General features: G+C 42.4%; 1 protein-coding gene and 1 long non-coding RNA gene across 12 annotated transcripts in view; one reads left to right on the forward strand and one right to left on the reverse strand.

The window, feature by feature from the left end:
- LOC116069859 overlaps positions 1-1,995 on the forward strand; it is a 23,319-nt gene extending 21,324 nt beyond the window's left edge. The window contains exon 3 of the long non-coding RNA XR_004110172.1: positions 365-1,995. This is a non-coding gene — a long non-coding RNA (uncharacterized LOC116069859). The remainder of the gene's footprint in view (positions 1-364) is intronic.
- Positions 1,996-2,126: 131 nt separating this feature from the next.
- The window catches only part of LOC116069864, a 30,015-nt gene continuing 16,082 nt past the window's right edge, over positions 2,127-16,059 (reverse strand). For 2 of the 11 annotated variants that reach the window (XR_004110179.1, XR_004110175.1), the window contains exons 6-9: positions 15,296-15,447; positions 13,485-13,615; positions 11,343-11,519; positions 2,127-2,622 (exon numbers count right to left, since the gene is read on the reverse strand). Coding sequence is in view for 4 of the 11 variants with exons in the window: in XM_031340852.1 (XP_031196712.1) it covers positions 11,421-11,519 (99 nt within the window). In the remaining 7 variants the exon portion in view is untranslated. Of the gene's footprint in view, positions 2,623-11,342; positions 11,520-12,073; positions 13,616-15,213; positions 15,448-16,059 lie in introns of those variants that run through there. The other 9 variants (XR_004110181.1, XM_031340853.1, XR_004110178.1 and 6 more) reach the window with 8 other exon arrangements.

Here is a 16,059-nt window from a genome sequence, read left to right on the forward strand (position 1 = left end):
GAGAGACAGAGAGACAGAGAGACAGAGAGACAGAGAGAGAGAGAGAGGACAACTAGGGAGGAGGAAGAAGAAAAGTGGAGCAGAAGCACTTGGCCTGGAGAAATCGCAAGTTCTAAGGGGTCTCTGATATGGGGAAGATGGCAGTGTAGTGGTAGATCTGCCCAATCTAGGCTCATAGCATGTATTTATATTAATCGAGTTGTGTTTTCACTGCCCAGGCTTATTTGGGTTGGAGATTTACTGCAACACACAGTAAATAACCAATATGAGATTTTTTTGGTTACCACATTGAGTCAAGTTTCTTTGTCCATAAAACAGTCCTTATGCTTGCAGTTCAAGCTTGTTTTGTTTCCTTTTTTGGCAGATTTACAGACTGAACCCAGGGCCTCTTACGTGCTAGGTGAGTGCGCTCCCACTGATTTGCAGTCTAGCCTTGGAATTCAAACTATTAACACACACAGGTTTTGAAGTTTGCACGTTGATTGCATCAAGGCAATTAAGAATTAGCTCCATTGCATTAAGACAGAAAACCTAATGAAAAGCAAAGGGCCCCATTCCCAGGCTGCTGTTTGTTCTCTTTCCTGGGGTACGCCTGTCTAACTCTCTACTTCTGAGTTAGACATTTGCGCCTGCCCTGTCCTTCCCACAGGGACTGCCTATTGAGCATCCACCCTATATATGAGCATATATATATGCTTATATAGCATCCTGAAAACAGCACTTTCCCAAGGGCTAGACATAGACCTGCACCTGGATCCATACAAGCCAGAATAAGGAATAGGAGCCACACAAACCTTAGAAGGAATGAGCCAGAGTGCCAAGACTATGCCAGGGGTTGCAGGCAGCCTGGCTACAGCACCCATGCGCAAAACATCCAGTCCAAGAATGTCTACCATACATTGTCTCTCTTGTTCCTCAGTGTCTGTGCCAGGTAGACATGACCTGGCAGAGGCTGGTCAGAGGCAAGATGAGGGTTGTGCTTTTTGTTTGTTTGTTTGTTTGAGACAGAATTTTTTTTTCTGTGTAGCCCTGGCTGTCCTGGAACTTACTCTGTATACTAGGCTGGCCTAGAACTCAGAAATCCACCTGCTTCTGTCTCCCAAGTGCTGGGATTAAAGGCAATGTCTCATCGCCAGGGAGAGAATGCTTAGAGACACAGGGATAGAAACAACCATCTTTATGTTTCAATACTTGATAGGCATTTTCTCTGAACTTTGCCCCTGCTCTTGCTTCCTGAGTGCTCACAGGGTCTCACCAAAGCTCCCTCATCACTGGCTCACCCCAAGCAAGCACTCGTAACATGCCTTAGCCAGAGTTTCAGATCCCCGGAAGCTGATCTCTGTCTGCTATAGCTCATTTTTCTAAGAACATATTGTATCTTGCCATACTGTATATTGCCATTAGACTGTGACATGATCTTTCATGTTCTAAACAGAGGTCTCCATCCATGTCTGCAGACTAAGGCCTCTTCACCCAGATCCCTTCCTGAGATCTCTGGCTCTCTTACCTCCCATATCTGCATTCTCCCATTTCCTAGCCTTGTTTATGTAGCTCTTGTAGCCATTAGATGTTGTCTTTAGCACTGCCTATTATCTAAGTGATAGAAGCTATTATACTTCTTATACCTAAACCCAATGGTGCAAATTCGGAAATGACCCCACCCCCTTTGCCTCAAGATGCTCTGTTTACATTTGCTGGAAAAAATGGTCAAGATAAATGTACAAATTTTCACCATGTTGACAATATAAGGGTCCCAGGGAAGACCATTCCCCAGGCATTGAGCCATTCAGTTAGTGGTGGTACCAGTAAGATATGAAAGCTGTCGTTCATCCTTTCATGTTCTCCAATAGGACTGAATTATGATGCAACTGCCACACACATTAAAATACCTTTGCTTTTCTTCAGAGTAAGATGGACTAAATTATTTTTGTGGGGAGCTGAGTGGTATTGTTTGACTAGCATGCATAACACCTTGGGCTTCATTCCCATAATTACAAGAACACACACTTGCATATATATATATATATATATATATATATATATATATATATATAATCATTACATATACACATATATAGAGAGAGCAACAATCATTACACAAATAACCATGTACTTACACCTACAGATTTCATGTTCTTCAAAAAATGTTTATTGAGCAATTGACTTTATTGTATGTATACAATACAATATATAAGTGTATTTATATTTGTAAAGGTCAGAGGGCGACTTTCTGGAGTTGGTTCGCACCTTCCACTCTTTTGCTGCAGGACCTTTCCTTTGTCTGTGGCTCTGAGTATCTGGGTGGCTGGCCACAAGCTTCCAGATGATCTCTTGCCTCTGCCTCCCATCTTCCTGTAGGGGTGCTGACAGAGCATCATGCTTGTAGAGCATCATGTAGAGTTCATGACAGAGCATCAAGCTTTCTACATGGATGTGGAAGAACAAACTCCTGTCCTTATGATTGTGCAGAGGCGCTGTTCCCTTCTCAGCCTTCCCCCAGCCTCAGGTCTCATATTGTTTATAAAGAGATCCTGTCTTCTTATAAAGAGGTAACTTTACAGTGACAAAACTTGCTGACATCACTTATCCAAATGTTTGAAGCCAAGAAACATCTTGTGCCCTCTGAGAAGATGAACAGAGAAGAACTGTATTAGTTTTCCTAAGGAAACATCAAACGGAAGGAGATTCTACAACACGTCTAGACCCATCACCAACAACTGTGCTTTGGGAACAAAACAAGAAGACTGTTACACATTCATGAGATCAAAGCGACAGGGAAATAACCCAAAGGGATGAACTTTGACTGGACCTCTACAAATGAACCCGAGGTCACCACTGAGATGTGAATATAAATGTAGGCGGTCAGACAAGTGTATCACTGTAAAATTCACCTGATTGGGTGATAGGGGGACAGAAAGTCCCAAGATCTTCTACGAGTGAATGAATGCAAGTGTAACAGAATGCTGAGTCAGGAGGAACATATAAGACTTCATTCACTACTATTGTTTGTATAAGTTTAAAATTTTCAAGACAAATCTTGTGAGAAATGTTCTATGGCTTGGATAAATATATTACTTGTATAAGGGCTAAGTAGGCATGGTATACATTTTACATATACACTTTGCATCAAGATAGGGGATATCCAGTTTAAATGATGAATGAGATGATCAAATACTTCCAGGACAGTGTTGTGAGCAAGAGCAGAGGCATCAGCATGGCAGACATTAAATCTCTTGGTGGTGGTGGTGGGGCAGAAATGAAAGGGACAACCGAGTTGCAAAGTAATTGAGCACTGTATATATTTAATCTTTTCTCCTAATCTCTGTAAACCTTTTGCATAAAACTTCAAAAAGAAAAAGGCAATGAGGATACTACTGAATAATAAATATCAAGATACCAAGATCAAGATATCAAAAGTATTTTCAAGATTTATTTTTATGTGTATGGATGTTTGCCTGTATGTAAGTTTGTGTAGAATGTGGATACAGTGCCTTTGGAGTCTAGAAGAGGGTGCTAGAGTCCCTGAAACTGGAGTAACAGACATTTAGCCACCACATGGGTGCTGGGAATTGAACCTGGGACCTCTAGAAGAGCAACCAGTGTTCCTAACTGCTGAGTCAGCTTTTCAGCTCCCAAAAATAATGTGAAAGGACATAATTTCATAAGGTAAAAAGTAGAACTGATGAACTGCCTCTAGTCTGAAGCTTAACCTGAATCCTGCAGACAGAATGATAAACACTGAGCTCAATGAAAATGATGGTACTAGAATCAGGAGCCAGGTATGGGGATGGATGAGGGACCAGGTCTAGCACTAGAGCACACCAAGCATCTATCTGCATACAGCAGTCCTGCTCTCAAGCCCTCCTATGTCCAGAGAACTATCTAAGCTGGAATTAAAGGAGAAGTTCCAGACACAGGTATGGAAGGGGCATGGGCTGACAGGGTAGTAAGCTAATGCTGGATAGGAGTTAGGCTTCTTTGAGACAGAGTATCAAGTAGTAGTCCAGGCTGGCCTCCAATTTGTGACCCTCCTGCTTCAGCTTCTCCAGTGTTGACTCTACAGGCTTGTGGCACCATGTCTGGCCCCGAATAATTCGTGTTTAAGTAAGGATTTGGAATTACAATTATTACTGATCAAATAACATGTACTCTTGGGGAAACTTTCAACATTTCCTTGATCATGCTTTTACAAAATTAAAGTTAATAGTGTCCCTGTTTCTGTATTTGATTACCTCCTTAATTTCCTCAAGCGCGCCATCTATTTTATTCCTGCTTCATGACAATCTGTTCTTGTTTCATAGATACAGATTCCTGTTTGTTTAGATCCTTCCTTCATATTGGAAGATTTTCTTAAAACATCTTGTGTTCTTTAACTATAATCCTTAAAAGAGATATCTACTGAAAGGAATTGTAAGGGGCTACCTCTGAAGGATAGACTGTGATACATTTCCTTTGTAACTCCCTAGTGTTACTTACTATTGACTAAATGTCATCATTATTTCTTTGATGAAAATAAAAATAGAGACCAAAGAAGGGCCATCAAAATGGCTCCACAGGTAGAAATGCCTGTCTGACTTTCCATCCCAGAATCCACAGTGGAAGGCAAAAACTAACTCCTAGAAATTGTCCTCTTGCCTCCACACATGCCAGGAAATGCAAGCACCTTCTCTCTCTCACACACACAACACACACACACACACACACACACACACATATGGGTTCACACACACATATGCGCGCGCGCACACACACACACACACACACTCCACCACCACCAACAATGAATTTCAAATATTTTTTTTAAGTAACTGAAACACCAAAGTAAACTACAACCCAAGCAGGTATATAAATAAATTGCTGCTATGAGAATGAAGGTCTTCCTCCTTGATGGAATGAAGTTAACTTGGAGATGACAAGAAGGACTCAGATCTGACAAGTCACCTGTACAGTGACTGTTAGCAGGGTGGGGTCAGACAATGTGCCTAGATAGCCTAGATAGAACACAAAAGTCAGGGAGACATTCACCGTCAAAGATGGGCCAGCCCTGGTTCAGCCCTGACAATGAATGCCTCAGCTTACACCCTATGGATCTGTCAGGTCTCAAGTCCATACACCACCAGGCACAGAAGGTCATAGCTATGTGTGTGCTTTCCTAACTGGAGAACGACACTGGGATAATTCACTGCTTAGGACCTGGGGCACTGGGAGAAATAACCCCACTAACACAGGAGAAAAAGAAAATCACAGGGAGGTTCCCAGCCACGAGTGCTGCAGGCACAGCTTTCCTCCCACAATCAAAGGGGACAAAGAGTCAAGATGTGTCAGTCGGAGGAGCATCTGCCAAGACAACATGGTGGGAGAAAAACTGTCCTCCTGTGAAACTGAGTGCCAGGGTCCACTAAGCGACTAAGATAATTTTCCTAATAATACATTGAACATTCTTTTTAAACTCAGTGTGTATGTGTGTGTGTGTGTGTGTGTGTATGTGTGTGTTTGTGTGACATGTGTGAGTGCAGGCATTCTTGTGTCACAGCATATGTGTGGATGTCAGAGGCCATCTTCTGGGAAGTGGTTCTTGTGGCATCCTGTACAGTGTGGTCCAGGAAACCCCACTGTGATGACAAAGGAATGAAGACAGACACATGTACAAAAAACCTGGGAAGGGGTGGGCTGTGCTAGTTCCAATGCATCTACTAAGCATCCAGGGCACTCAGTGAGGAGTTTATGGTGCATAGCACAAGGAAGAGGGGTTAGCTCTTCTCAGTAGGGGGTCACTGTCAGGGAGCTGTCTCTGGGTCTCAGGCTGGGGACATCCCTAAGAAAGCTGTGGTCAATGCCTTCTGCACACGGTCATTCCCTGAGCCTGACAATACATTTACTTGAGACTTCATCCCCCCCACCCCGAGGTTTGTTCTTTTTACTGTGGGTCAAACTAAGGTTGCCAATTTCACTCTGTAAGGCCTTGCACCTACTGAGCCATCCATAAGCCCGTTTTGTATTTCTTATGAACGTGTGTGTCTTCTCCACTGAGAATAGTGTACGGTAAGCATGCTTTTGGTTCCAAATGAGTGAGTTTATTAAATAGCAAGTAAAAGCAAATGATCAAGGTAGCAGGCAGCAGATAAAGAGCTGAACATCATCCAGCGGGAATGACACCTCTAAGCCCTGCATGCGGAGGAGGTTGCGGTTGAGGCAGGAAGGCTGGCCTATGAAAGCAAGGTTGAGTTTAGAGGATAATCCACAGCCTAATCTAGCTACTAAAAGTCAAGAGAGGTGAAGAAAGAACTAGGCATTCAGTCAACATACCCAGGACAGGTTAATCTTAAAGCGAGCGGAAGGTAAAGTGGAGCTCAGACAGCACTGGGAACACTAAGATACTTTTACAAACTATTTACTGTTTATTTCTGTGTATAAGTGTTTGAGCTGCATGTTATGTACACCACAGTCACACCCGGTGTCTGGGAAGGTCAGCAGAGGGCATCGGATCACTGAACTGGAAGTCTGAGATAAGTTGTAAACACGTGGGTCCTCCGCAAGAGCATCACGTGTTCTTAATCACTGAGCCATCACTTCAGCCCTTAAAATATTTTAAAACTAAAACTAAAAAGCCAATAAAACTCTGGTAACTGTGACAAAGGAATATAGAAACTAAAGTAAACTGTATTTAGATTAAGAAAGTAGACATGGGGCTGAAGAGATGGCTCAGGGGTTAAGGTCGCTGGTTGCTCTTCCAGAGGACCTGGTTCCATTTCTCACACACATATTGGCTCACAACTGTCTGTGACTCCAGTTCCAGAGGATCTGCTGCCCTCTTCTGACCTTCAAGGATCCTCCTCATACATGGTGCACAGACATGCATGCAGGCAAAGCACTCATACATATAAAATAAATAAATCAGACACAGGCACAGGCATTGAGGATATTTCTAAGCTAAAGTTCTATGTAGAGTTTTACAAAGGTAAGTTGAAAATCTTAAGTAGATTTAAAAAAATATTTACTAATAACCAAGTATTTATCCTCTTCTGTGCTCCAAAAGTGACATTCATTCATTCATTCATTCATTCATTCATTCATTCATTCATTCAAGGACTATGCCTAACCTAGGATAGTCTCACACTTAGGAGTGAGAATTAGGTTATTATCTCTACCCACACAGAAACTATACACTAACTACATCCCCCCAAACAAACCCTCAGCCAACTTTAAAACATTGTTATAAACATTGTTTGCAAGCTGGTTTTAAGGCTTGTCTTAGGAAAGTAAATATTAGGAATTAAAATTCCTTTTGAAATAGGAAAGGGGATTTGTCTAAGCAACAAACAGACCCATGAGCATCTTTGGTGTTGGAAACCCATGTTCATAGGAGTTGGCCTGAAACAGCCAGAGGGAAGACAAGAAGGAACAAATGTCTTAGCTTTACCTCTGTAGCCTTCTTCTAAGCTTTGTTTTTCTGAGATGTCTTTAAGTTTTGTTTTGTTTTGTTTTTGAGATAGGTTTCACTCAAGCTCCTGGCAACCCTCCTGTCTCAGTGTGAACCACCTGCCTAGCTTGTATCAGTTTTCTATTGCTGTGGTAACAAATCAGTGTAGCAAACTTCTTTCTTACAGATCAGGCAGAAGCAGGGTGTGAGCCAAGTTTCGCTTTCTCCAGGATTGTACAGGGCCTACGGTCCTGCCTTCTTCCGTGCCAGTGGCTTCCTGCAGTCCTTGGCTTGGGGCCTTGTCTTTCAGGTGCAAAGCCAGAGGGCTCTGCCACCTTCCTCAGCCTGCAGTCTTCTCAAACTGCCTCCCTCACCTCCCTTTTCCACATTTAACAGTCCTCGTGATTACTCTAGGATTACCTGGGGAACCCAAGTAATCGCCCTGGGTTAAGATCAGTCTTGCTGAGTTCCAGTGCAGCGGTAACCTCAGTTCCCCCTGCTGCTGGCTGTTCCATCCTCACTCATGGGGTGTTTTACTGTGTAGCTCAGGCTGGAACTCTCTGGCCCAGCTTGGGATCCACCCCCCATGTGTACTACTTTGATGAAATTAGATGTGCAAGACAGACATCATTTTAATTCAGAGACTTAACTTACTCTTGTAACAAAACCTTAGAATGTTACAAGGTGAGGTAGTCTACAAATGGAATATCCAAGAAGAGTTGGCTCTCAAGAGGTAAACTGAACACAGGTGGGGTTATAATGTTAGATAAAGGGCACACTCGGGCTGTGGAGGAGGAAGAAAAGAGCTTACCAGAGGAAGCTGTAGAAGGAAGACACTGCAAATCAAAGATCTGGATTTTATCCATTCCACATACACCACATATCTCACATGGGTCTAAGATAAAACCCTGAAGGAAATTAATAGCATGGAAAACTGTATAGGAAAATGTATTTACATCCCTGTGGTGGTAAACGGCTTCCTTACATACCAGTCCACAAAGCAAATCTTGGTATTAACATAAAATGAAAACACAGGGGAGAGACTGAGGCAAGAAATGACTATCTTTATCAGGGATCCCACACTGCAAGCCTGTCATCCCAGCTGTGTGCAGGCTGAGGCAGGAGGGGCTCCAGGTCAACATCTTCCTGGGCTGCTGAGTGAGCTCAAGCCTGCATGACTGTGTGAGGTCCTAGCTCAGAAGAGAACAGAGGTGCTGGGGCTGTAGCCCAGTGGGAAAGCACTTGCCTAGCATGGGAGGTTCAAACCTCAGCTCTCAAGGACAAGAGAGAGCTACAATCAGTCCAGATGTCCATGTAGTCTGAGAGGGCCATGCCACTATAATAAACCGAGAAGAGAGGTGACAGCAACAGTTCTCAGAGGAAAGGTGACAGCAACAGTGTGGGAAACGACAACCCCAGCCACATGCAAGGAAGGTACTGGGGGTGTCCATCTGTGTGGGCACAAGAGACAGGCTAACAGCACACTCTGGTGGCCTTGGGAAGTTTAACCACGTTGTGCCTCAGTTTCCCTACATAAAACAGGGCTAATAATATACCTTAACTCTTAATGAGTTACTAAGGGCATTCTGAATGACACCTGGCAGAGCAATGGTGAACTCCACAGTGGTCCACTCTTCTGTGAGACACCCACAGAGCTCAGTGCTCATCCATGCTCACTCACACACTTACAATGACAGTCAGCACAGCACCATTTGCTGTGGCAAAATGGAATTACTTTGAATGTCATTGACAGCCAACAGATTAATACATTTTGTACCTGCACAAATATGAACTCACTGTTCAAAAAACACCAACCAACAGACAGTGAGATGGCCCATCAGGTGAAGAGGCTTGTTTCCAAGCCTGACCACTTGACTTTGATCTCCGGAATCTCCATAGCAGAGAGAGAACTAACTCCTGCATGTTTTCTTCTGATCAGTCTGTGTGTTGTGGGCACATACATGAATCCACAGGCTCGTATACGCATGTACACTTTCATGCAAGTGAGCACTCACACATATTTTGCTATAAGACTCCCCATAAATAAATGTAAGAATTTGAAAAAAAAAAACCCTATGTGTGTGATATGGGGCATCAATGCAGGAGAAAAGCAGGATTCCATAAAATTATCTTTGTTAAATGTACTCTATAGTATGACTTACAAACATAGACCCACATGTGCACATGTGCCCAGAGCAAGCTGGCTAGGTAGGCTAGCCCATCATCGACCTTTGGATTCAACTGAGAGACCTGCCTCAATAAATATAGTGGGAAGTAATGAATTTGATGTCAGTTGTCAACCCTTGGCCTTCACACTGATATATACATACATGTGCATGCCCCTATGCACATGCAAAAACAAATAAACAAAAATCCAAAAAACAAAAAATCTTGTTGTCAAAGGAGACCACCAGCCAGGGAAATAGGATTGACAGAGTGTCTAAGAAAGACTTTATCAAATAAAATATTTTTTACTTTTAAAAGTAAACATGTATTGTTTTGAAAAAATACTTACAAATTGATACAAAATCATGATCACTTAGAATATTCAAAAACAGACACAGGAATGACAGAAAAATCAAAGAAAAGTTGTGACATTATTTTTTGTGACTTTCCTTTTCCTGGGAATGATAAAGGCAGAGGAACCACCCCTCCCAAGTGTCAGTTCACGTGTGGGCTCTCAAGTTTTTTGAAATGTGGCCCAGGAATGTCAAAACCAGACATCTTTCTATGTCTGACATTCTACAATAAGTGTCTCAATTCCTTGTTTCCACTGTAGATCATATTTTGGAAGTTCTGGCTCCCCAGGAAGGTAATGTTTGCAAATTTAAAACACGGCCCTTCAATATTACTTAGCTGACATAAACAAATTAAAATAAGGCCAGCCTAAGCCAGTTGTGTTTATCCACCTGATCCCCTTGGAAAACGAGAGGTGAAGTCAAATACCCTTTAATACTATTTATTAGTGGAGTAATATAATACATTTTGACAAGTTGAGCAGCTTTAACAGGCAGCTGTTGAAGTCTCTACAGGGCCTGTTTAGAATGAAACAGAGTGTGAGACAGTACTCTAACTGGTTCTACGAAGAGCTCAGCCATCAACTATATCCTAACCAAGTACTTTTTATCCAGCTAATTTACGGAGTGAATCCCTCAGGGTCTCCAGTGTCTAGCACTGCAGCTCATTAGAGCCCAATATCCAACTTTTCTCATTGCAGCACTGAAAGCATATGTGCTTAAAATACAATTAAATGAAAAACAAACAAGATCCCTACTCCCTGACAGTCCCGGTATTTTTAAATTGACAAAGGCACGAACTTATATGCGATTATTAAGAAAGGAGGATGAATTTCAGCCATTTACAGAAGACATTTGCCCAACCATTCATCCTGCATGCAATTAGGACGCTAAAGACTTGGGCTATGAGTTCCTCGTGGGAATTAAACTTGCAGGTCTCTTACAAACGCGTAATGTGGCAAGACTTGCTGTCCAATGAGGTGTCTTATTGAAATGTCCCAGGCCGTCTCGCTTGTCACAGCTGTCCTTCCAGCAGCTTGCACTCCCAGTGTATAGCTTTCATTACGAAAATAGAAATTTGTGTCCTAAGTGCTGGTACATTACTAATGCTAAATATTTAATTCCCGGGGGTTCCAATTATGGTTGAGCGCTGGCAACACTGATTCCACTCTCTAATAACAACTGTAAAGGCAATTGGAGCATTTTTCAATTAATTAAATACATAGTGAACGAGTAACCTCTTGTCATTTTGCCCTCCAGGACCTGAGCTAATTGCTGTAGAATAAAATGTTTTGAAAATTAACTGATATTCTGGGTTGCACAGTTATACCATTAAATTACAGTTTGCACAGTGAAGTTTGTCTTCTGATAGTTACACTCCATGCTCTGCAGCTGTGAGAAAGTACCTGGTATTATGGGCTTAGCGGGTCCTCCAATTAGGGACAAGCTGAAAGCCGAGCACGGCCTTTCGGAACCCATCAGTATCAATGAGGGTTGCACTGCTCACAGATAAGCAGAACGGATTTCCACAAGGAAAGTTCCCCAAACTTCACCACGAACACGAACTCTCTGTCTTCAACATTCTGAAAGTGTGTTCAAAAGAATCCCTATCACTAATTATATTCACACACAGAACTTCAAAACTAAAGTTTTAGATTTCTTTTCTATTTTTTCCCACATGAGAAAGCTGCAAACCGACCGTCTGGGAAAGGCTGCCTTTTGAAGCTCGTCCTTGCGGCTTCTTGTTTCACTCTAGAACAACACCATAAATAAGCCCCAAATTGATGTCTCAGCTGAGAGGGATGAATCATAAAAGCAGACGCCACATTGAAAATAAACCTTTTTCTGAAGTACAATGAAATTCGATTAAAGAGCTAGTCTCCTCTTAGCTAGTGTCGCTGACAGGTGTTCCACAGCCCCAGCTCTTGATTGGCCATAATCTGAAATCCATGCTGGGAAGCGAATGGCCTCTCGCAGCTGTCTGTCTAGCAGGGATGATCCCCTAAACAGGTCTCACTGAATTAGGAGTCTCTACAGAAACACTCCACTCGGGAAGGAAGGCACTGAAAGTGAAATTAATCACTCTGGGAGAGAGAGAAGAAATAATAGAGAAAATTTAATCATTTCCATACCAATCTTTAGGGTTTAAATCTTTAATATTTCTAAGATTATAGTAACATCTTTGAGAAATGAATCTTAATTACAGGATTAGCATGGAAGCACCAGTCAGTTAATATAAATAGATCAGCCTAAAGTGCTGATCTCTCTTAGACTAAACTGGATAATGAGGACTTTTACAGTTCTGAGCTTGAGTTGACTTCTCAAGAACTAATGTCAAGATCATTGGAAAACACACATGGACACAGAGAAAATACAAGTTCTTTGGAGGTTTACTGAAGTATTAATCCATACAAAATATAATATCTTAATAGACCACTGGCTTGATATATTCAGTCATTAACAATTCTTTATTTGCTGTTGGGAATCATTAACTATTCTTAACATGATAAGCCACTGACTCTGTAAGCAAGGGCCTACTGAGATGGTCCAGTGGATAAAGGTCCTGGCTGCCAAGTGCCCCAGGTGCCCCAGGCTCAATTCCTGGGACCCACATAGTGGAAGGAGAGAACAGATGCCGGAAAGTTGTTCTACATTCTGCCCATGGCATGCATATACACACATACGTGCATGCTAGGACACACACACGCACACACACACACACACACACACACACACACAAAATCAAATCCAGATGTACAAATAACTACTTGCCAAAGGCACTTCTGTTTTCCAGACTCTCCAAACTATATTTTTAAACTGAAAAGAGAATTTTCACTTTTACTCTAAGTGGTTCTATACTGTTTTTGTATTGAGGACTGTATCAGGAGCTAGAGTAGCTTAGTGAGTACCTGCTTACTATGTATGAAACCCTAGCTTAGATCTCCAGCATTGAGGAAAAGAAAGAAATGGATTGAACTTCATTCCTAAATGCTCACGGTCCTAGTTTGGAAAACCAATAATTTTATTAACTTACTAATAACATGGTAAGGCTGGTGTGGTAGTATATACTTATGACCCCAGCATTTGGGAAATGGAAACAGGAGGTTCTTAAAATACAGGCTAGCCTGGACTACACTGGGAGATGTTCTCTCAAAATAACAACAAATAAACAAATATATGGCCCAAAAAAAAAACTAAACAAATACCCAATTTTCTAAAAAATTACAACTACAGTAACCACTAAAGCCAGCGTATTTGGTACTAACTTCCCCAAGTCACTGTGTCTGAGGAGCCAGTTGGAGGCAGTCACTAGATCCCACATGAGTGTTCTCTCTGATGTCCAGCCACATCCCCCCTCAGGATCACATGTCCGTTGGATCACGTTCCCTCTCCCTCCTCCCTCAGTGTGACCCTGCATACCATGTGCAGAGGCTCTGGCAGCCCTATCTACACAGTCATAACTAGGTCTTACCTGTTATTCCACCCACACTCTTATTTTGGAATAGTAAGCAAACCTCATGGGCCTTGAAAACAGAGGATCTAGGCACCTGAAGGTATTGTGTATGACCTGGGGCCAGTCTCTTGAGGCTTAGGCTTCTTAGGTCCCTCAGTTCAGAGAAGAGAACAGTTTAATTCCTGAATGCTCTTGAAGACTGGAGGAGACAAGTCACTGAAGATTCTGGAATGCATGAAAAGGAGACTATGAGTTCTGAGGCTTCCAGCCTAAGGGTCAGCTGCTGGCATACCCAACAGTGACAGTGTCAAGGAGGATGGAGTGTCTAATGCACCTTACTTAACAACATGCACAGCAGAGAGAAGAATTAGTCATTATGGGTCTTTCAGAAGCTTTTGAAGAATTAAAGCTGTAGCTTTAGTCCCCAAGAGTACAAGCCAAAAGAGGGCCTGTTTGGGGTTTGGAAGTGAAGGAAGAGATTTGAGGATGCTCTCACGGGTAACGCACTTGCCTAGCATGCACAAATGGTGTGTTCTATAAGCAGCTCCACAAAGATAGACAGAGAAGAACTGAGAAGACAGATGCTATCACTAAAAAGGCAGTGCTTAAACCAACCTTTAGGTATAGCCTCCTAAGCTTGATTTTCCTATTCTTGAGTGTGTTTAACTAGCATAAATCCTAGAGTTCCCTTCCTCTGATTAGAATGAGTCTTGGGTGGAAATATGGGACACCAAAGATGGGAAAGGAGAAGTCAGGGCAAGTCCCCATCCTGTCACTTGAGTGGTAAAAACAAAACAACAAAACTCACAGAAATGCAGGCTGGTCCTCAAGGTGGTACTCGCAAGTGACCATTCCACATTTGAGGCCAGTTCTATTACCTGGTCTCCAAATCTACACAGCTTAGGGCATAGGGATCTACAGCAAGGCCAGAAGAAATACTGTTGGCATCAATGGAGGGCACAGAGCCAGTTCAAGGAATATGAGAAAGGACTAAAACAAACAGATAGCAAGTCCTCCAAGCAGAACCGAGTTTATAATCCAGCTTGTACTGCATTGTGGACCCTGGGTTAGCATCAACACTTTGTGAGACTCTGACCATAATCTCAGAAGTCCCTTAGCAACATTTCCAACACCATTAGTCACTGCTAACTCTTAAGACTTGGCTATCCTGAAAACCCTTTTCCCTGAGGGCTGCAGATCATAGTGGTTTGGGAATACTTAGATAGTTTTATGGTTAATATACTATGGTATAAATAAATATAGCTCAGCGTAAGCATCTCTGCTGAAAATACGTATGCCATAAAATGACAAATAAAACAGGTCAATAACAAAGTCCATAGTAAACAGCTCAGGCATAACTATGCACAGCATTAGAAGAAACTCAGATACATTAGCCCTCTTTGAAAAGGAGGACAAATGGATTCACAATGGAATTTCAAAATAAAAGGCTAAATGTAAACTTACACACACTACACTTCAGGTGAGAAGAGGTCTTGAGAAAACAAACCCAGACCATGCATTTGTGTGTTCAGCTAAAATTCTGCACTATTCTGGTTCAGTGTCATGTCACATACAGCAGGTGCTTATTAGGCTGTCCTTGAGCAGAGGAGAGGTATCAGGGTATTGTCAACTTCCTTGGGAGACATTTAAAGATGAAAACATAAAGACCCTGAAAACAAGGGTCTGAAGCATACTACACATCGACTCTTATGGGTATGGGGCTAAGGCTACTAGGTAATAGTGTACTGTTTGGTTGGGTTTAATGGGACAAGGGAGTGGCTGGCCTAAAGATCCTTGGCATAGGTGACAGGAATATAGAGTACCTGTGCTCTCAATACCAGGCCATTCTGAAGATCCCGACTCTCCTTCCCTGGGCGCCCAGAGAGCTTAGCCTTCCCCTTGTACCTTTAAGACAACTGTAAGGATGAGTTGTTTGAGCTCAAATCTTCATTTACTTGTCTTTCTCCTGCTCTCATGCTCCTGTCTTCAGAATGGAAATATCGCTAGAGTACACTGCTTTGTTCTGAAGTTTGAGTGTGCTGTGAAGATTCTGGTCACTGTTACAAGATCCCAGAGAAAGAACTTACATGAGGAAATACTTATTTGTGCTCATACTTTTGGAGGGTAAGTCCTGATCAGTTGGCTCACTGCCTTGGGTCTATAACGAGGTCACATATTCACAGCAGAAGGGCACAATGGAGACACACTTCTTACACTGCAAGCCAGGGAACCCAGAAGAAGAGATGAGAATCCCACAGTATCCTCTGAAGTCACACCACTGATGACCTACAAGTCTGCTCAAGGCCCCGATCCTCACAGGTTCTGTGATCTCCCAATAGTACCACCTTGAGGGCCAAGCTCTTATCAGAGGCCTTTGGGAAACATTTCAAATGTAAACTTCAGAAACTGAGGAGATATTTTTCACACTTCATAGAATCATAAACTGGGGTAGGGAGTAGCGTCTAATTACATGTCTCTAAATGCTTTATTTCTGCTCTTTTTCTTTCGTGGTAAATTAATATACTTTTTTAAAAGTAGCTTTGTAGTTTTGAGCCTGGCATATAAAGAACTTGGATTCCCTCCTGAGAACTGAACAGTGACCAGTTTGAAAACTCAGTGACTTCTCTTGAGTCTGAGGTCCCAGAGAAAGGTGCTCCCTCCAAAGTTGA

The sequence above is a fragment of the Mastomys coucha genome, unplaced genomic scaffold, assembly GCF_008632895.1.
Source record: "Mastomys coucha isolate ucsf_1 unplaced genomic scaffold, UCSF_Mcou_1 pScaffold22, whole genome shotgun sequence".
NCBI lineage: Eukaryota > Metazoa > Chordata > Mammalia > Rodentia > Muridae > Mastomys > Mastomys coucha.